The 21,429-nt window shown below is 39.9% G+C and overlaps 1 protein-coding gene across 1 annotated transcript in view; it reads right to left on the reverse strand.

The window, feature by feature from the left end:
- ttc27 (tetratricopeptide repeat domain 27) overlaps positions 1-21,429 on the reverse strand; it is a 71,693-nt gene continuing 50,264 nt past the window's right edge. The window contains exons 13-20 of the mRNA XM_069658665.1: positions 17,679-17,906; positions 17,147-17,245; positions 16,610-16,662; positions 13,910-14,075; positions 7,909-8,106; positions 7,149-7,260; positions 2,482-2,582; positions 1-2,023 (exon numbers count right to left, since the gene is read on the reverse strand). Coding sequence (XP_069514766.1) covers positions 1,898-2,023; positions 2,482-2,582; positions 7,149-7,260; positions 7,909-8,106; positions 13,910-14,075; positions 16,610-16,662; positions 17,147-17,245; positions 17,679-17,906 — 1,083 coding nt within the window. The 3' untranslated portion in view covers positions 1-1,897. The remainder of the gene's footprint in view (positions 2,024-2,481; positions 2,583-7,148; positions 7,261-7,908; positions 8,107-13,909; positions 14,076-16,609; positions 16,663-17,146; positions 17,246-17,678; positions 17,907-21,429) is intronic.

Here is a 21,429-nt window from a genome sequence, read left to right on the forward strand (position 1 = left end):
GATTTGCATTTTTTTTCCATTACTGTCCATGCTTGCTTTGATGGTATTTAGTTTCCAAGCTTTATTGAATTCTTTTTCATTATACAAACATTTGTTTACAATTCGTGGGGAGACAATAACGTTCACGTCATCAAGTTTGCAATGAATCACAGGAAAGACTGCAGCTATGCCAACGTAAAGTCCACATGCACTTGGTGATTTGACTGAGGGACAGCACTAAGCACTCACAGACTTAGCGAGACCATGCCACAACGTCCTTAATTCTCGAAGTGTAGAGATTGGGATTTGGCCCAAAATTTCAGTCCACAGGTTGAGTTCTGCTGGTCCTCGAGAGGAAAGGTCAGATTCAAGCGAATATATCAAGACCATCCTCACGATCATGTGAAAGGTAGTAGAGTTCATCTTTCAAGAAGAAAAAATTCAAGTTGGACAACAACAACAAAAACAGGTTGGGTTTTTTTTATTGTACCCATGGCCTCTTTCAGCGGTAATCGTAATGACTACATCTGACTTAAACCACGCCGTGATTCTTTTTTTCAAAAAGAAACTTAATGAAAAAACATTCAGAAACAGTGGCGGGAGTGAGAGTTTAACCAGAGGGAGCTGATCAGACAAATGCTAAAGATTTTGTTGTGTAACCGTCATGTGTTTTTTAAGGCACTCACAATGTTAAATCAAAGAATGCTTATTACTGTCAGAGAAGGTGAGGACAAATGTGCTGTGTTTGAAGTTTGAAGGACTGTACAGTATCTCACCAATGACTCCTGTTTCTTTATGTGAATGTATGATCTTATCGAGATGTTGCTCAACTGCAGAATTTTAAACTTATTTAACTCACTTTGATATTACAGGAAAGAAACTCTTTTCTTTTTCAAATAAAAAAAAGATTTTTAATTGTCAACCTGCAAACAGTGCTGGTATAGAAAAAGTCCCTAAACACGTAGCAACCCACTTGCAATAAAGCTTTTGGAAAAGGTATAATGATTTTCTTAAAACAACACATCAGTTTATAGAAAAGTATCTCCATCATCACTTATGAACCACCAGCTATTAGCTAAGTCCTTCCGATATTATCATAAATAATACTAATGGAGATGGTTTTGATACTTTTTACAAGCCAACGCTGTTGTTTTAAGACAGATTGTTTAACAGCAGGCTGGAAGGCAGAGTCTCACTGCTCTCTCCGGTTCAAGACTTTAATCTTTGCCAATAAGAAATGCTCTCTGAGCTGAAACCACAATCTATAGCGATGTCATAGTGTACCAAGTCATCCTGAAGTACACTTCTACGTCACAGCAGGGAGAAAATGGAAAAAATAGAAAATGTAACCACTGGAGGTCAGCAAAAACAAGATTGTGAACATCTTATTGCAACAGAACACTGACAAAATGTATTTGCATTAATAGCGTGAGTTGATGTATAACATGAATCCTATAATTAGGAAATAATCTAATTTTCTGCTTTAACCATGATTGTCCTTACTATGCTGAGGGATTTTAATATGTGCTTTCTTGCTATATACAGTAACCAGTGCAACATTTACACATGGACACCAACGTCACAGCATCATGCTCCTAACGCTCTTTATGTGATGGATTAAAGTGATTTTATGACCCAAAGATCAGCTTTTCTTTTACACCAGAAACAAAAAAGACAAGCATTGAAAATGTTACATATTTTACTTTTTGATGCATTACAGTCATTGTTTACATTCCAATGTGGATATAGACGTATAAAAACTACAAAGGGAGTCCTTTGGCTTACAGTTCCCAATTGGATGTATTATTATTCTCAGTTGCAAATGTAAAACTTGATTTAAACTCTTCATGAGTGACACCTGCAGCTACTTCTGGGTTTCCTTCAGAGCCACAGCTTCTGTTCTTCCTCAGGAGGACGCTCACTGTGATTGGTCTTGCAGCTTCCCGCCCAGCTCCTGCAGCTCTGTGATGAGCTGCTCCAGAGCAGCGACACCATCCTGCAGCTCGGCGTGGACCTGACCCGTCGCAACATCTGTGTGCATTTGCTAGAACAGTGCGATGCAGAGAAAAGCATTAAATGATGATCTACTGAAGGATCATATGTAAAAAACATGAGCTAAAACAGCCATGAGCAGATTCTGATCTTGGTGTGCTGCTGCAATTCTCTCCTTTCTTCTTGGATCTTGAGTGAAAACTGACAACATGTATTTTTGAAGCCGATATGGATATTTATTAAAAAAATAAATACAAAATATATATATATATATGTTAGTTAATGTATACAGCCTTCGTGTATGTTCTGTTGCCACCAGCACTCTGCTATATTTACTGACACTGAAGCAGCCATGTTCAGACTCAAGATGTAAGAAAAGAGCAATAAAATGAAGTGAGGTCTTGATGCCGCCCGCTCTAACATCAACCATGAGTCATGGAAAGCAGTGATGTCATGGAGAAGGGGAGGGGTCTACAGGGTCAGCAGGGGACTGTTATTGGTGGACTGTACCTTGGCTTTGGTGGCCAGACTCCTGAGGCTGAGGCGGGTGGAGGAGAGCATCTGAAGAGCTTCTTTTGGGTGACTCTTCGTCTTACTGCAGCTGATGGTCACTGAGAAACAGAGAGAGATTCAGGGAACAGATGGAGCATGGAGGATTAGTTACTCATGTTACTTACTTAGGTCTCTTGTGTTTTGTCCTACATTTTAAGTAATTATATACTGAACATGACCCTGTAAAAAAAAAAATGTAATGAACCCTCAAAAATAAAATTATAAACATCAGTTGATAAAACAAACAAATAGAAGTATTTGATGACACCATTTGTGTTGCACCAGACCACCACCCTCAACGCACCTTCCCACTCTTTATACCACATCCACGACTCCTACAGAGTAGGCAAATAAGAAAAACAAATATGCAATTTCTGTTAATAAATCAGTAAAGTCTGGTGAAGTCTGCACCAAAGCTGGGCTCTCTGGAAGTCTGCAGAAAGTCTGCTTGAGGCACCTTGTGGACTGGGTGAATTGTGGGTTTGGACAGGCTTCACACTGGCAGACTTCCCGGGAACGCACCAAAGTCCCCAAGTCTGCAAGACCTGGAAGTCCGGACCTTTGGAATCAGTCTCTCTCTCCCACATGGAAGGAAAACGGTCTGTTTCCTGTCTCCCGCTCTGCCTCCTTGGCAACGCGGCCCGTCTGTGCCTTAGCTGTGACTGTAAAGGTCAAATGGTCGTGATTTATGGAGACACTTCCCTCCTGCTCTGCTTTATCTGTCCTTTGCTTTCTGTTCTTTTAAACCTTGTGACTGTGGGTGTGCTTCAGTGGAGCTGACTGTAATGTGTAGTCCAGGGTGAGGTCGACATAGATTCATCTCGGTATGTTTAAAGGGTAATCTGCTTTTTTTTCTCTAACATACATTTTTTTAGTCTAAATGACTAATGACAACAAAAGTTTTGGAACTGCTCCAGAAGACTGCTTCAGCCGCAAAACTGATGTAATGGCTGCAAAGTACTCCTTGGAGGCAAATGTGCCCGATCAAAGTACATCTACTGAGACTGCTTATTTTTGCCTCTGTGTGTTAAACAAATATTGTATACGATCGGAAATAACCATAAAAAACACAAAGGCCAAACAACATCACAATAAACAAACTGATCGAGGCAACAGTGGACCAGCAACTCCCATATTCTGCAAGGTAGTATGAGTACTTTTGTCCGTGTCAACGTTGTCTGCTGGCTTTAAAGAGACGAATGCAGCTCTTTCTAGTAGAAAATAAATAAGGTTTATCTCTGTAAGGACCCTTCCCGAAATGTTTGGAAGTTTTATAAAATGATCTCAGGAAACCTCAGGAACATTTAGAAAAGAACATCACTGTTTGGGAAAAGTCTGCTGACATTCTAGATTTTTTTAATTATCAATAAATCTCATTAACCGATTCAAACCAACAGTGAAGTTCAAGACTATGTAACTGTTGTGATGAGAGATAAGGCTTCTACTCTCTAATTGTAAACTTACAATATCTACTTACTTACAATGCTGTATTTATAAGTGAAATAATAAACTGTTGCTAAACTCAATACGCTCAGGGGTTTCAGTGCAACAGTCTCACTTGGTCTGGTATGACCAGAACCTTTTGTTTACTTGTATAAGTTAAAATACAGACGGTAGATAGTAGCATTAGTAGAGAGTAGCCTTAAAGTCAGTCACACAGCATTGTTACACCACATTTTAGCGTAAAAGACTATTCAGCAAGTGACGTGTATCTGAGCATACTTTATCATTCAATTGCTTTTATTTCAAGTCTTTCACTGGATTTGTCAAATTATTGTTCATAATGCCATTGTTTATTAAAACACATATGACTCAAACCTTGCAGCCTAAATTTAAAATATAATTTACGCGAGGTTAGGCACTCACAAGATCATATATGACTGACTTTAATGTGGGTCACGGACGACTCTATGCCATAGTTTTTGTTTTTCTGGATTTGATTTTCTACCGTGCACCCGAAACGATATTTTGTAACATAGTTTGGAGTTGTGCGCGCTGCCACTGCTGTATTCGATCTTCATATCCACTCAGACATTTGCAACAGCTTCATTGCATCTTCATTTGAGCATCTTGTAGCAACCTTGTTTGTGTTTTAATCTGTGTGTACTTACAATCTTCAGTTCCTTTGTGCTACAAATAGACTGAAGACAAACTGCTTCAGACTGCTATTATGATGATGTAATTAGAGATGCACCGATTGAGAAAATCAGTGTCTGGATAAGGGGAAAAAATTAACTCAAATTATAAAAAAAAATATTTATTCAGGCCTTCATTACACTCTTTGAGAAAGCAGGAATTCAATCTTTTCAAATTCCCAAAACATCTTTTTATTGAAACTTTTTTCACATAAGAATAATCTTTTTTCAGAAAATAACTTCAGGGCCCGATCAGACCGAACGTGTTTTAGCAGCTGGGGGCCGTTTTTTGTGGTTGTGCTCAATGAGAGGGACGCTTTTTGCGCTCTAGTTTTGCGTTTCTGAGTGCCTCGCGTTTTTCCGCTTTGTGCGCCTCGTTTTTTTGAGGAAACACTCCGAGCGCCTCGAGTTGAAAAAACTTCAACTCAAAACAGAAAAGCGCCTTGCGTCATTGGTGTTTTTTCTCATTATCCAATGGGATGAATGTAGAGGCGCAGTGAGCTGCTCTTTTTTAATCGTAGGCTTCAACAGAAAAGGCAGTGCGGTGCGCCTCGCGTTTAACAGCCTGCAAAACGCGCTCTGTCTAATCGCGGCCTTCGCCTGTTTTAGATTCACCTGGTCATAGTACAAACATTTCAAACAAAAATCTTTCTGAAAACAAATACTTTTATGTTACAATTAAATTTACTGCACAATTAAAGCAGTTAAATAATGAAAACATCGGCTACTGCCATCGGTGCATGCCACCTTATATGCCAATATCGGCCGATTCCGATGTTCAGCCGATGCATCAGTGCATCCCTAGATGTAATTGATGTATGTTGAGGGTGAGGGAGCTGTTCTACTGTGCATTTGCAGTGTACGTTTGTTATGTAATGTTTTTTGTTTTAGTATTATTTTGTCCCTGTTGGACACCCTCAAAAAAGAGATACTTCATTTCAAGGGGCTAGCCTTTCAACAAATTGAATTCAAATTCATAAAATCCTTTCTCCTGTTTCACAATGTAAACAGCAGAATTAAACTATAAATGTAAAACACACTGCACTTGGTATTTATTCTGCCCCTTTTGTGCTGCTTCATCAGTTCAACCGATACCTTGTTATGTATTATTATATTGTTGTTTTTTTAAGAATTCAAACATGCATAGATGTTGTCTTTTTCATTCCACAAATTTTTATTTGTTGTTGTAACCTGGCGCCTACATTACTCACAATGGGTCCTTAACATTAGGGTGTGTTGTGTTGGTAAATGTGTCGTCAAGTCCTGAGCCTCCAGCAGAGAAGAGGAGCGAGACACAGAGGTCTAGTTATCGTGCAGTATTGTCTGCTCATGTTGTTCTGTGTCTGTGAAACATGTATTGTAAGTAACACAGCCGTTGGCATGAAACCTTAATGGCAGAAAGTAATCAAGATGCTGCAGAACAGTGGGATTTCTATTTGCAGATCTGAACTAAGTGTGTGAGCTCAATAAAAATGAGCATCTTATACGCACAGCACAAGAAGAATAGGAATGATGTAAAAGACCATCTGACACCTCCAGCCTACACTGCCACATGCGAGCTCCTGACTGCTTCTCTGATGTTTAATTCAGCACCGCATGTCCTGCTGAAATGAAAACATCTGGGGACTGTGGAGATTAACAACTAAACTGGAATCCTAGACACAGCTCTCCCACTTTCCTCCCACTCCTTTCTCTATCCTTTCATTGCCTCTGCCTCTCCGGGAAACCTGGGCTGATTGGTTTGGTTAGGGGAAGGTCACATAGCCAAGGGTAGAAAGGAAAGTGGCCTTATTGCCATAATTTCACAGGGAGGTTTGGTCCCTTACCTACCATGGACGCTGGAGGAACAGCTGGAAGGCACCCAGTAGGTGATGCCACTTAAAGCCTGATAGAGTCTGAGACTCTGTCAAAGTGTGAACCCTCATTCTTTTATAAATAGGCACTTGCACTGCTGGATAAAATATAATATCACACTATATATTTTATTGTTTTTATTTTTTTTAAATGTATATTTTTTGGACGTTTGACTTTATTTATAGGACAGCTGATGAGAGACAGGAAACGTGGGGAGGAGAGAGTGGGGGATGACATGCACCAAATGATCACGGAGTCAAACCTGCGATCAGTGTGTCAAGGACTGTAGCCTCTGTACACTGAGCGCCTGCGCTACCAATTGAGCTAAACCAGCGCCCCATATTTTTTATATTTTTAATAGGACTTTGTTCTGCATTGCATCCAGTCCGACCCTTAAGCAGCATCATCACACTGCTCATAGGACAGCAGCTGATGGTGTGTATTCACTGCAGGACACAGCAGTGTTCACAGCAGCTCTGTCGACTTACACAAGTGACTAAACTACAGACGTATACTCAAAGATATCTAAAAACATACTTATGATACTGATACATAGGGTATCAAATCAACAGGCATACACATTTTGACCACTAAACACCACTAAGATTTCTGTGTTCAGCTGGATGGTGCTCTCACCTTCACCCATAGTGAGGGCTCTTTTGATGACCTCCTTGAAGAGACCAGAGTCTTTCTCCCAGCCGCCAGTCTGAACCTCACAGCGATGGGCCTTCGACAAGAACTGAAGTGCCTGAAAAACCATCATTGTTTTAGACAGAAGTCAAATACTCTCAAGGCTTTTGCTCATATTTTTTTATTATTATTTTTTAAATTCCCTCACTATACTTTGTTTGGTTCAGCTGACTATGTTTAAAGCATCACTTAAAGCACCACAGAGTCAAACATTTGAAATGGTTTTCTTCATTCACTCAAACAATAAAACAGAAAAATCTAGCTGAAAGTCATAATTCCTTTTACGGTAAACAGCAAATTGTTTTACATCCACTGTCTGTTTAAAGAGAAGTCAGTGCACTCTTGAGTTATGTGCCAATATGTTTGAGGCTGCGCCCATTTTCAACAATAAATGCACACTCAAAGTGCAAAGTCCAACAAGACTAACATAATTATTCTACAAAATATATGTACATTGTACTTTCAAGCTAGCTGGCTTGCTAACAGAGAGTTGAAAGGCTAGCCTTGTGATTGAGTTATAAAGTTATAGGAGAGCGCAAAGTCAAAATATTTTCCACTTGTACTGAGACACCTTTATCTAAAGCGATTTGGTATCAGTTTGCATCCACTTGTATTGACCTTGAATGGCTGCGAGAGGGTCGCTTTGTTGAACATGTGAGTGATGGTTAAATGTTAAAAGCATGTTGGTGCTGGTTGTGACACCGACCTTTTCATTTTCCTCTGGGTCGGAGCTTTGGCCGTCACCGTATAGCAGAGCGTACTGCCGCCACACCTCAGAGTCAGAGCTGTGGCGGGAACTGACACGTCCCAGGAGCTCCTTCAGTTTGGGCCGGAGAGTTCCTGCCTGCACACCCTGGATGCCTGTCATGTCTTCAACAACAGCTCTGACCAGGATCTGTAGAATCTGACATGGGGGAAAAAAAGAAAACATACGTTAATGCCTGATTTGACATAAAAAATAACTCATTTTGAATTCTTTGCCTCATGCAATCCTTTAATCAGTGTTCATGAAACAGCAGCGCTGCTCAGTGCTGCCAAAGAAACCAGTGAGGCAGCAGCAGGATGGAAAGTAACTGGGTTTATGACAAATGTGCTTTTAATTTTCACTCATGGCATTGGCATGAGACCAAAAAAAGAAAATTATCCCCTTAACTTGTTTCCATGGTTTATGGTAATTATGCCAATCTGCCACAGTTAAGTACTAATGAAACCTTAAAAACAACCAGCAAAGCTTTTGTTTACTAAAACTGAAACAAATCCAATTACTGAATTTTTTTTACTCAAACTCAAAACAGATAAATGTTTGGTCAAAGGACTAAGACTAAAATTATATTAACATAATTTTAATAAACACTAAACAATTAAATCAAATTGACCCTTTTTTCATGACTGAGAGTGTAACTTGGTCCGGGTCTCCTTGGAGACAGAAACACTGGGTTTCACAATGAAGGCCTTCCTGTGATTGTCAGTGTTATAATGAAAAAATCAAATGCAAAGAACAAACATAACGACATGTTAGTTGGTCTCTTAGTTCTCTCTGTCCGTGGCATGCAGCCCCAAGCCTTTGCAAATTCAATTGAAGACCTACAGATAACCAGCTTACAAATGCATTGTTTTATTCCAAAAAAAACTGTGAATTTTTTTAGAACTATAGTTTTGCAGCCTCTGAAAATTTGTCTGGAAATGGTAAAAATGCATAAATGACAGTGAATGAAGTTCGGAGTCTCGTTAAGCACCTACAAAAATCTGAGTGAAAATAAACATTCATAAGTGTTAGAAAAGCTCATTCAGAAAACAGCTCATCTAGTCGTCAAAACCATTTCTCAAGACTGTGTGGGCGTGACACAGATCATGTTTTATGACGTCTGCCTGCCAACGCACACAACAGCGGCACGTCAGCATCAGTGTAGTGCAGCAGAAACAGAATGTTTGAGTCATATGAGACAGAATCAGAGCAGGAAGCTGAAGTCTGCTATTTGAAAATCATTCAATCAACTGATCATTAAATGATGAGTCAGAAAATTCTTTGCTATGAAATCAGAGTTTGCATTTGGCATACACATGCAGTGTTAGCTGAGACGCCCCAATTAGTTTTGAAAGCTAATAATGCAATGCTAAATTGTAGCTCTCTACAATAGCTAGTTCTATAGTATTACAAAGCTAATCTCTATTTAGAGATTCTACAAAGAAATGTAAAATCTGTAGGCAGGTGTTAGGATTTTAGGGATGTCAAGTCGGACTCTTGCAGTCTGAGTAATATTGATCACGTATCAGCAGGCTGCGGCGTATGCAGGAAAAACAGTCTGTGTGGAGAGCAAAAGCAGGGGGAACGTCGTGACATCCCGCCTCCATCAGCATCATCTGACGAGCATTTACCTTCTTATTAATCTCTATATACAGACATCTGCAGCAAGTTCAGCTATCAATCTGTTCCAGATCAAAAATTCTCGAGATAAAGACTTGAGATAAATTCCCTGACGCAGTGTCACAAAAGCTTTCAGCATTTCCAATTTCCCGACTTCCTCAATACATCAGAAATGATCGATCCAACCTCCGTTCAAGAAACAAGCATTTTACATTGTCTTCTTCTCCTCTTGAGAACAGACCTGACAAAGCTTCATTTTTACTTTTTACAAATCTACATCATGATGTTGAAATTTCGACACGTAAATCACAGTCGCCAACTGGATGTCGTTTATCACTAACCGCTGGCTACATGCCCATAATGTTCACCGTTGTCCCCAGAGGCTATATCGTTGCCAGACTATAGCCAATGGGATCCGAGATCCGAGATTCTGTGCGTAGCATCATTTACAGTCTAAATAGCAACTTGAAGTGAGAATGGAGTAGGAGTTGAGAGATGATGTCTAAGAGCAGTTTGTCATCTGCTCTAATATGCAGATCGATGTTTATGGAGAAAAATAAAATTGTTCATGGGTTTTGGGATTACATTGTGGCTGACGTGTTCTGCCTCTTTACCTCTCCACACGGACTATACACAGATAATAGAAAACTTTCCACCAAAAATGGTGTCATTTGCCTTCAGATTTTGCGTATATATGCAGAATCAGAAGGCAAGAGATGATGAAAGTCCCTCAGCCAACACTAACAGACGAAAAAGATCAACAATAAATGTAAGAAATAAGAAAGTGAATAAATGTTAGAATACAATAATATAATCACGAATGAGAGTCAGTGCACAGGTAAAACCCCTAATTATCATCCCTCTCACTCTCTTCTCTCTCCAACAGTCCCCCTATTATCTTTTAAGAACAATAATGGCCTCCTGAGTTGAGCTCCAGCTGGAATCTGTTCTATGAGTGAAATCTTTCTATGAGTTCTCTGCCTCCCACCAGTAACTAACGAACCATCTGTCGTGCTTCTTTGGTGTGCGGCTGGGAGGCTAACTGTAATGCTGTGTCATCTGTTCACACCTCAACACAGGCTACTGAAATTTGGCTCCTGACCTACTGGGCCGTATATTGTCTGTATTTTCAAAGTAGAAGAGGCCCAAGGTGCTGCTGGGTAATATCTGCCTGAGCGTCTCTCATGTCAGTCCCTTTGATGTGACATTTCCTGAGATGAGACTGAGATTAAATCCATAAAATTGACTTCTTTTATATGCTGCTCATCACTTTGGTGAAAAGTGACATATTAGGATGAAAAGTGAATGGATGACTTATTCAGATTCCTGCTGGATCCAGTTAGTGTCAAATGTTTATCTCAAAAAGGAGAATAACTTCTATGAAGCTCATCTTTAAGTTTACTTTTATATCACTACAATGAAAAAATATCTAAAATAAAGATATTTTTCTCAAGGGATTTTTTGCATAGTGCCTCTGTGTGAATGAGTGTGTGTGTGTGTGTGTGTGTGTGTGTGTGTGTGTGTGTGTGTGAGTGTGTGTGTGTGTGTGTGTGTGTGTGTGTGTGTGTTTTACTGTAAGGTTCCTGTGAATCTCATTTAACCCCATGAGGCACAAAGCTGAGCCATGTGACCCTCAGCTCCTTTGAAATCTATCAGCCAGTCAAAGCATGTCTGTCACCAGCCCTCTATACATTCCATAAGAGAGGAATTCATGGTGGTCTTTGCCACCATCTCTCCTTCACCACTGCTCCACCTCTCACCCTCTGAGCCAGGCCTAAAGACAACCACAGGAAGAAAATATGAAATATTATAAGGCAGACATGTTGTTTCTAAAAATGTGACTGTGGTGTGATTATGCAGTTAAATGAGGCCGAGTGTCATCGCTATCTAAAAAAAACCCTTTTATAAGGTGTGAGATGGATGGGAGTAAAAATAGAAAGGTAGAATAGAATAGTCTTTTGAAGCAAAGAGTCTTTTATGTGAAGTTTTCAGGCGACGTTTTGACAGGCTCTTTTCACTAGGACAGTGTTATATCTAATTAAAGCTGTTATAAAAATACCATTGCTTTTCTTGTTTATCTGTCCTTGGGTACAAAGTCTCAAACACTGGAAAGGTTGGTATAATTGTTGCAGTATTCTCTGGTAGAGAAAACAGAAAACCAGTGCCAAAAGCTTGGTGGAGTCTCACTGCTGGTTAGGTCAGACTTTGAACTTCTATAGCTGTCCAATTAATCACAAACATGCTGGACAATTAAGAACATGCTAGGACTAGCCAGTCACAATCACTCTCAATACAACCTCTGACCCTATAAACGTTTGTTCATTCATCTTTTGGCGAGGACGGCCAGTATGTCGGGGCTTCCAGTTTAGCAGGAGCATATCACAATAAAATATATCTGATATACAGGACAAAACTTCATATGCAGAGATTTATAAAAAGCTTAAGTCTTCAGTCTCTACATGGTTTGTTTTCCTGCATACAACAAAAGCCAGCTCAAACCTGATTGGCACCACCAACACCAAGATTCTGCATGCATGTACACATTTCTGTAAAAGGAGATTACTCACAAGATAGCTTGATGCAAGAGACGCATTTATACTTTAATAATTGTTAAACAGCAAACGTAATGTTAGCTGTAATATCTTTTGTTTTAGACTGTATTGCTCTCTGTTCCCTAACACTAGCTCCTGGTCAAGGGTGCAAAGTTGCAGGTCAAAGTTTACCAAAGTTGAACGATTTTGCAGATTTACTTTGCCTCTGCAAGCTGATCCACTGATAATGGCAAATCCATTGAAAATCTCAGATTTTGCTCTGAAATTCCACTATTTTAGTTTTTCATGACTCTTCCAAGCCGCGCCCTGAGAAGACCCAATGAGGGTCCAAACCAGCCGGCGTTTAGTCCTTTGATACTGATGTTTTTTATGAGAGATGCCCTGATTCAATAAAGGCATTTTAAACTAAATCCTTGGCTCGGTGTGAGTGTGCCTAAAGAAATTCTATTGGCTTCCTCCCTTGACAGTGTACTTTTTAGCCTCCAAGAGTGCCTGGCATTCACCTGGAGTTTGACACCTTGCTACCGTGAGCACCCAGTATCCCTCTTCTTTCTTCCCTTTCCACTATTTTAATGTTTGGCTGTGAAATGAGATGTAGTTCTTTCAACAGTCTCACTTCACCAAGACATGCAATGTTACAGTACTCCTGAACTATTAATGAAATCTGAGATTTCACTACTATTTTTCGTAAGAGAGGATGCATTTAAAAACGAGGAGGAGGAGAAGAAACCGGAGCCAAATTCAATTTACTGGAAGATCTATTTGGAGCGTGGAGGCTGCTGCTGACCTTTTCCACCTGTGTGCTTTTACATCTCGCTGTCTAAGTGATGGCACTGATCGCAACATGACCAGCATAAATGAACATGCTGGGGGCAAAGTTGTCTTAAACAAGCAGACAAAACTCAAACACAAAAAGGAAAGAAAAAAGGAAAATCTTTTGCAACTGACCTTGAAAATGAGAATTTGAGGTAGTTACTGTTAGCTGTTGATAAATTAGGTACAGTTGTTGGAATTAAAAGCTCAAATATAAATAATAATAATAATAATACAACAAGACCAGTGCATGCAAAGGTAACTTTACTGTATCCTCCAAAATAAAAGCTGTTCGTTTGGAAATGTACTAATGTAGCTAAAATGGAGAGTGAAGGTCTCTGGTTAATATAAAACACAGTTTTATTGAACTTCTCTCAGAAGTCAGTAATGACTATATAAATGCTAACAAGGTCAACTTTATGATAAATTAAAGTAGATAGCGTCAGAGTGTGAGTGACTTTTCCGTATCTGCTGCACTGAATCTTGGTCCAAGCAAAAGAGGTGGTCTTGGTCCAGAGCCAGTTAACCATGGTTCGTTCTTTTTTAAAACCTTGCCATTTTCGACCAATTAGAGGACGTTCTGACAGGCTATTATCAGAACATGAAAAAGAGAAAACAATAAAACAAAGCAAAATGAGCTGTAGTAGCACGCATTGAAAGGAGGACAACAAATATTTCGTTTATATTTGGTTTGATAACACTTTCATATATTATTTGGATGAAAGAGAGAGGATACACCGATGTCAGATGCAGGCTTGTCTTCTAGCCAATCAATTGCAAGTATAGGAAAAAAACAGGTCATATGAAGACAACAAGACATACATATGTGTGTTAGGTAGTTCTTACTGAGCTTCCATAGTTGCATTGTGAGTCATAAACTAACCTCATCCAATGTATACAATGCAACACACTGCAAACCTTGCTTAAGACATTCAGATGTAAAATAAGATGGCATGAATTGTCCTTGAGTCCTTTACCTCGATGTCCTTGTAGTTCTCCCTCAGCTCCATCAGATGGTGGTAGGCCTTGATGGCTTCAGCAAAGTCCCCGATGTCAACGCTGACAGTAATGAAGTTCTCCCAGATCTGCCAGTGTTCGTAGTTACACTTCAGGGCTTCCTGCAGGGTACGGAAGGCCTTTTCTCTGCCAAGGAGAGTGACAGGAAGAGAAGGACAAAAAAGAAAGAGTTAGCAGTGAATGAACACACAGAAAAGCAGTCACAGTAATATGAGCTTTGGTGGAGGGATCATTGATTGAAAAGATACAATGCAGCTGACACAGACACACAGACACACAGACACACAGACACACAGACACACAGACACACACACACACAGACACACACACACACAGACACACACACACGCACACACGCGCACACACGCGCGCACATGCGTGCACACACGCGCACGCACACAGAGACACACGTGTTAAAAGTTAAAAAGTGCTTCTGCTGAATTAGCAGTGGTGCTAACCAGGTATTAATAGAAGCTTTCCTGCTTTGCTTTTCAATTTCAGGCCTGAAAGCACATGAGTCTGATGTGAACAAAGAACCGAAGACACCCAGGATTCACTGGATACCTCTCTGCTTGCACATCATTCTCTGCTAGAACAAAACACGGCACAGAGTCTGTGTCTTTGTGAACATGAACCCATCTTCCAACAGCCAGAGATGTAAAGAACATCACCCAAACATACCTGTGATTTTGAACTTTCACAATGTTGATATATTCAAAGGAGCAATTTGCCCCTGGAAAAAGGCACTATCAGTCAAAGCTGGTGTTCTCTGTAAGCGATAGAAGCAATAATATTTGAAATTGGCGCCATAGCTGTGGAGAAAGTTGTACAAACAGCTTGTGGTTTCAACATTCCTACAACATCCAGCGTGCATTGCGCCCCTCCCTCTGAAAGGAACAGCCCAGCGAGAGGCGCTGGAGTGAAATACTACTGTTTTCCAGTCCATGACATTGATCCCTGCAGGCAATGGAAGCGGAACAGAATCCAAAATACGATGAGAATATAAATCATCGAAAAATCTTTGGATCTGCAGTCTAAATTTCAAACCTGACGATCTTGGTGTCCTAGATTGAGGAAGTGTAGTTTAGCAAGCTCCCTGGCCTCCGCCAGATGTTTTACGTAGTCTGGAGGATGTTTTCCAGGGCCCATTGGAGAAGCGGATAGCACCATTGGCTGCCTTCAGATGTGTGGAGCAAAAAGCTGAAGCTGGAGGGAGTAACTAGCTAGTGGGACAGTTGAGCTACTTTACTTTAAGTAGCAGAAAGTTAGCAGTTTAATGTTTTTGATTAATACTGACTTAGACGAAGATTGTGAGGTATGTGTTGGTGACTGATAAAGGTAGTAGAGACTGCTAGCCAATGCAGTATCTCCCACAGTTAACTAAAAGTATTTATGTAAACTTTGGTTTAGGAAGCCAGAGATAGATTAAGATTATTTCTTTAACATGTGCTGCCAAATACTGAACAAGTCCAGAGTAAGAGGGTTGTGTGTTACTGTGTTGTTCAATAATCAAACCAAACAAAGGTTTGTACAGTTCTTTTTTGTTCTGTTCACTGTTTCCATATTTCAAATATTGCAAGTAAACTCCTGCACACTGTCCAACTTGCAGAAAATACATTTATTTGCTTCGGTACTCGACCGTCATCAGGCAAGCAAAAAAGTTTGCAAAAGTTTGCCTGATGAAGGCGAGTAACGAAACGTTACAAGCAAATAAATGTATGTTCTGCAAGTTGGACAGTGGGTTGTTATATAAACCACAATTCTCCATTTTGTTTACATCTGCTTCCCTGTGAGATCATTAGAGGTTAGAGTTTTTCCCATACAGATACCAGTATCTTATCCTAGCCTAAAATACACGGGTATCATTGAGTACGCCTGTCAGCGCACTGAGTTTACATATTATCATGTGACAAAAACAAACAACAGGGTGGTGCTAGCAGAGAGTGTAATGTTAGTCACAGCTAGCAAAAAGTCAGCGATCAGTGCTTTTCCACTAATAATACGTATATGTATAGGTTAATAATATTACAATTATTTTTACATCTTGTATTGTATAGTATTTAAAAACATCATCAGTGAAGTTTCTCCTGATGTACGTACTGCAACCCTTAGGTCAGGCAGCTCCCTTCTTTGCCTGGCCTTAGACAGTCACGGTCTGGAGAGGATAAACCCTTATACTGTTGGTGACTTCCTCACCTTTACTTTATCACCATCAGGCTTAAAGACCAGCTCCAGTCATGTTCTAAGACTTATAAAATGCTCTGCTTGAAATAATAAATTGTGTCTGATATGTTTTTACTGCAAAATACGTTTAATTACCTTGTAAAATCCAAATTACTGAATCTGCATATTCCCCGCCCACTATGCACATCTTCAACCACCGAAAACAATGTCTTGTAGTGCATGAAGAACACCACATGGAGATGTTTACAAGGTTAAACACTTGATTTTCACTGGAGAGGTTGTTGAAGTATCCAAACTTGAAAACTTGCTGTTAAAAAAATACTGTGGAAATTAAAGGTTACCTGTGCTTTGCTGGTGAATGCAAAAATCCTTTTAGACAAAAGTGAATCCATTGTATCACCTCAAACACTCACTGCCAGTGCAAACAAGTGAACACATGTCGCTCTAAAATGTTTCCAAAACACACTCATACTCACTTCTTTCTAAGGCGAATGAAGGCTGTAGAGAGATTGTTCCACGCTTCTGCGTTCTGAAGGGGAAAAAGAGAGAAAAAAAAGATGACAAAAAGAATGACAAAAAGAAGAGCGGACGGGGAAGGAGATGAGTGAGCAAGACTAATAGAGAATGATAATAATAGAACACTAAGAAGAAAGGTAGGCAATTTCCAAGTATCCACACAATTATGCAAAGAAGCTGTCAAAGGGTTCAGGGGTGATGTGAAGAGTGACCATTAAAGACCTCATCAAAAACAAGTGGGTTCTGCAGTGTGTGTGTGTGTGTGTGTGTGTGTGTGTGTGTGTGTGTGTGTGTGTGTGTGTGTGTGCTGTAGATAATGACTGTGAATGAAGGAACAGGCGTGTCAATGTGAGAGATTGTCAGGGATGATATTTTCTTGTATTCTTTATTCACTGACTGCTTGTACTTTTCCACCTTATGATGTCGTTATTGAAATTCTGTTCTGCTTGTGTGTGTGTGTGTGTGTGTGTGTGTGTGTGTTTAAGGGGGGCACTTACATCTGGCTCTAGTCCCACACATCTCTGGAAAGCTCTGGCAGCTCCCTCATAGCCCTCAATGGCAAAGTAGGCACAACCGAGTGAAAACCACACTCCTAGCTGTCAGAACAAACGCACACGCCCACAAACAAAATAAATGTTCATCCAAATGTATACATAGATATTTTTCAAAAAGATTCATAAAACAAGATTGACAAGATTATTGTAAGTAAGCAAGTAAGAAACTAGCTTGGGGGACAGTCAAGCTACTTTTCTTTGCCCAATATACAAGGACCTGGATAAGTAGCAGAAAGTTGTTGATTGAGTGATTTCCGTCATTACTGAGTTAAATAAAAATAAGATTGGTGTGTTGGTTATAGATAAAGAGAGCAGATGCTCTTGGCCCATGCAGAATCCCCCCACAGTAAGCTCAAATGTGTTTGTGAACTTTGGTTAAAGAAGCCAGAAACAAAGTATAAACACAATCCTACAATTTCATTCTATTCAAATCAAATTAAACTTGAGAAGAGAAACGTTGATACTTTGCTTTTACCTGCATGGCGTTGATTTTGACGGACTGCTCGAAGCAGTCGACGCACTGCTGGAACTCCTTGTTGTGGAGGTGCAGCAGGGCTTTGGAGCGCATAGATCTGGCGCTGCGTCGGCCTGACAGCTCCCACGCCCGGTCATAGTACTGATGGTCCCTTAATATGTCTCCAAGTAGGCAGTACAGACTGGGTGTCTCCTTCTTCTCCAACTCCCTACGAACGATCTCCTCTGCCTAAACAAATGGACGAGAAAGGACAGGCAAGGTCAGGTTAAAGGAGGAGGCAGAGCAGAAAGGGCATTCAATGTGAAACTACAGCAGGGAGTGAAATTAGGGATGAAGGGAAAGATGTGAAGAATTTTAGGTAAGTGTTTGGCAAGAATAAAGGAAGTCAAACAGAATAAGGGAACAACAAACACAGAGTAATGAACAAAGCCCCTTCCTCCATGTTAACATATGGGACATGAGTCAAACTATAAAATCAAAATAGATGCCAAATACATTTTTCTTAAACATTGTTTCTGTCACCATAGTTAGTTCTTATCATGCTGATTTATGTCCAAGTGTTCGTTTTTCTGACAAATTTAGTTTATTTGATGCTGTAAAAAGGACGATTGACAGCTCTGTTGACAAATACAGCTGCTGCAGCAGATCTGTTCCGGATTAGCAGAGTAGAGGAGGAACGACGAGAGGAAAGTAAAACAATCATAACAGTCATTGAAGTTTCCGTATCTGTGAACGTCTGCTTCAGACCAACACAAAGAAGCTGTTCTGCTGTTAAATACGCTGGCGGGGGGGGGACCTTGCTTTCTTTTCGGTAATTTAAGTGTGTTTTGGTTAGCGGAAGGGGCTACAGCGGCTCCACCCACTGATCTCTATTGCGCAACTCTGGCTAAATAAACTACGTCACCATCACAGGGGCTATTTTGACATCAATTTCGTACAATGAGAGCAGATGGAGGTGCATCGTCCATCTATATATACAGTGCTGATGGTCCCTTAATATCTCTCCCAGTAGGCAGGCACTTGACGCATTGGCCACCAGTTCAACTGTGACTCAAGCCTTTTGGTGCATGTCATCCCCATTCTCTCTTCCCCATATTTTCTGTTACTCTTCAATCAATTAAAGGCAAAAGGCCAAAAAAAACAACAACAGAGGAGATTTTGGAACAAGGTTTGACAGATAAACACTGAGAAAATTAAGAAGGAGTTATGTTACAAGTAAAAAGACAGTCAAATCACCTGTTGACATTTGCACTCATTGCACCTCACCATGTCACCACATGCTTTGGATTGCTTAAGACAAGCTGAGGCTCACAATGTTGTTAAGTAGGAATAATGAGTAGATTGTTTTCCCTTTCCAAATCCCTATATCTTGATTGTGATTTTGTAGTGCGTCAGTCTAACCACTGGAAGGCTGAGGGCCTCTGAGGTCTGACAGAGTTTCACTGCATTCCTTTGCAGAATCTTCCTGTCAGAGGGTTGATGCTGAGGCCATAAGCTTCCCCGCCTGGAAACAAAAAACCCTGTCACTCTGATTTTAACTACACAGCTCTGAACAGGTCTTAACCAAAATTACATTCTGCAATTAAAGATGATACACAAAGCTTATATTACATGCTGTACACTGAAGATAATGAACCATACACGTTTTTTCTGGCATTGCGGTATTGTGTTGCTAACACACCACATTAGTGCCATCACTTAAACTTGAAATTCAAACTACTGTTCAAATGTAAAAAAAAATACCAAATTATATTCTTATTCTATATTTGGGGTCTATGAGTCTGAAACCACATTAAAAATATTCAATATTTTCAAGTAAATCTGGAAATAATCAAAATGTTTGACAAATCTGAAACATTTAAAACACAAAAGTTTATCAGCTCATCAGAGGGTCGATCAAGTAACTGAACCTGCAGTCAAGGTTTGTCTGTGGCTCAAGTTTCCAGCAGATGATTGTTTACCAAGTAGTATTTTGATAGTGGAAAACACGGCATCTGAACTAAGTTAAAGTTCACACGCTCAACGGTTTTGTTGAGAGTCGGAAATGTGTAAATTCAATGATGTTTATGACTGAGGCCATAGTTAAAGGTGGTGTTGTTCTGAACTAATTCATATTGAGATGTGTCTGTAATTTCATGTCCTCCCTATTTACATACATGAGGGGGCCACAGTATTAGAAACACCTCTGAATAAAATGCAGCTTAGAACAGCCCCACCACCAATTATGACCTTGATGCTGAAATATCATTGAATTAACACCTCTATGACAGCTTAGAAATAAGACCTGTACATTACAGGCAACATAAAAGCAAATCTCATGGCTGAGTTGGTGTATTGGATTACATTAGATTTTTCAGGTGTACCTAATGAATGTATTACCTTGATACACAATGTCAATGTGACGTCAAGAAAAGAGAAGCAGAAACCAGACCCCTCCTGACAAATAGATTGCCTTGTTATTCAGAATCCCACTGACTACATAACATGCACTATTGGCTGGGACTACCACAGCACATGATTTAAGACAAGAGGGGAGCAGGAGACTTTTATTATTAGCCAAAAGCACCGGGGTAATCAAATTGGAAAGACAGAGCAGGGTGTAATTGAATAACGGAGGTCTGGCAGCCTGTAGGAGTCCCACTGAGGGTTCTGGACAGACACAGTTAGACATTCAGGTCACTCTCCACACACACGTGATTGTCTGCACGTCGGCATTGATGAGTGTGTTTGTATGCAAACATGTTTACCCGTCTATACAATATAAATGCTTATGCATATTATATTAGCGAAGATTGTGTGTGTGCATTCTAATGACCATATAATGCACACATTTTATTCTGAATGTATGAATACTGAGCATGTGAATGTTAATAAATGTACATCGTGCATTCCAGTCTGCATAATGCAGAGAGTAATAAAGCATTAGCCATATTTAACAGCATCCAGTTTCATACTCTGTCGTCTTGCCAGAGATGAACACAAAAGATGGTTTATAATGGACATAAGATGGCCGCGCAGAAGACATTCTGAGGACTAATGATGTGACAGGCTCACATACATCATATAGGCAAAATGTGTTATCTTTTTGAGTGATTTGGATTAAGGCACATTTCATACATGGAGAAGGATGAATTCATCAAAATATAATCACTGTAATCTACACTCCTGTTCTGGGCAACACCCCTCTGTACTTTCAGACCAGCCTGCTCTCTTCATGACAGATTGTTCTGGAAACATTCCTTACAGATTCTGCTGCATGTTGACATGATAGGATCCCACAGTTGCTGCAGTTATACTGGTGAATCTTGTAGTTCACCAGGTGTTTCATACAGAATATTCACACAGCAGCCATTTTTTTTATGTCATTCTCAGGGTGAAGGCTCATATACACTTTTAATGTTTTTCTGCTGTGTTATGGGTTTGTGAATCATATAAATGCAGAAAATCTGAGAAACATATCATTTCACAGCTTCCCAACTGATCAGCAAATGAAAGTCAATAGAAAGTGAAAATCCAGAGGGACATCGGGCCACATTTTGAGGTTTAACAACGTATTTGACACATTAGGTACCAACAGTGAATTCACAACAGCTAACGTTAGCATTACAGCAAACCAATTTCTAGCTAACATGACTGTTAGCCATCTAAAATTACCGTTAGTAAGTTAATATTACCATTTCTTATTATATCACATAACACTATCAAACGGTAATGTTAGCAAGGAAGTGAACTTGAACTCACTGTCATGTTA

This window comes from Semicossyphus pulcher, unplaced genomic scaffold (assembly GCF_022749685.1).
Source record: "Semicossyphus pulcher isolate SPU_LCO1_2020_fin unplaced genomic scaffold, fSemPul1.0.p SCAF_12, whole genome shotgun sequence".
Classification (NCBI taxonomy): Eukaryota; Metazoa; Chordata; class Actinopteri; order Labriformes; family Labridae; genus Semicossyphus; species Semicossyphus pulcher.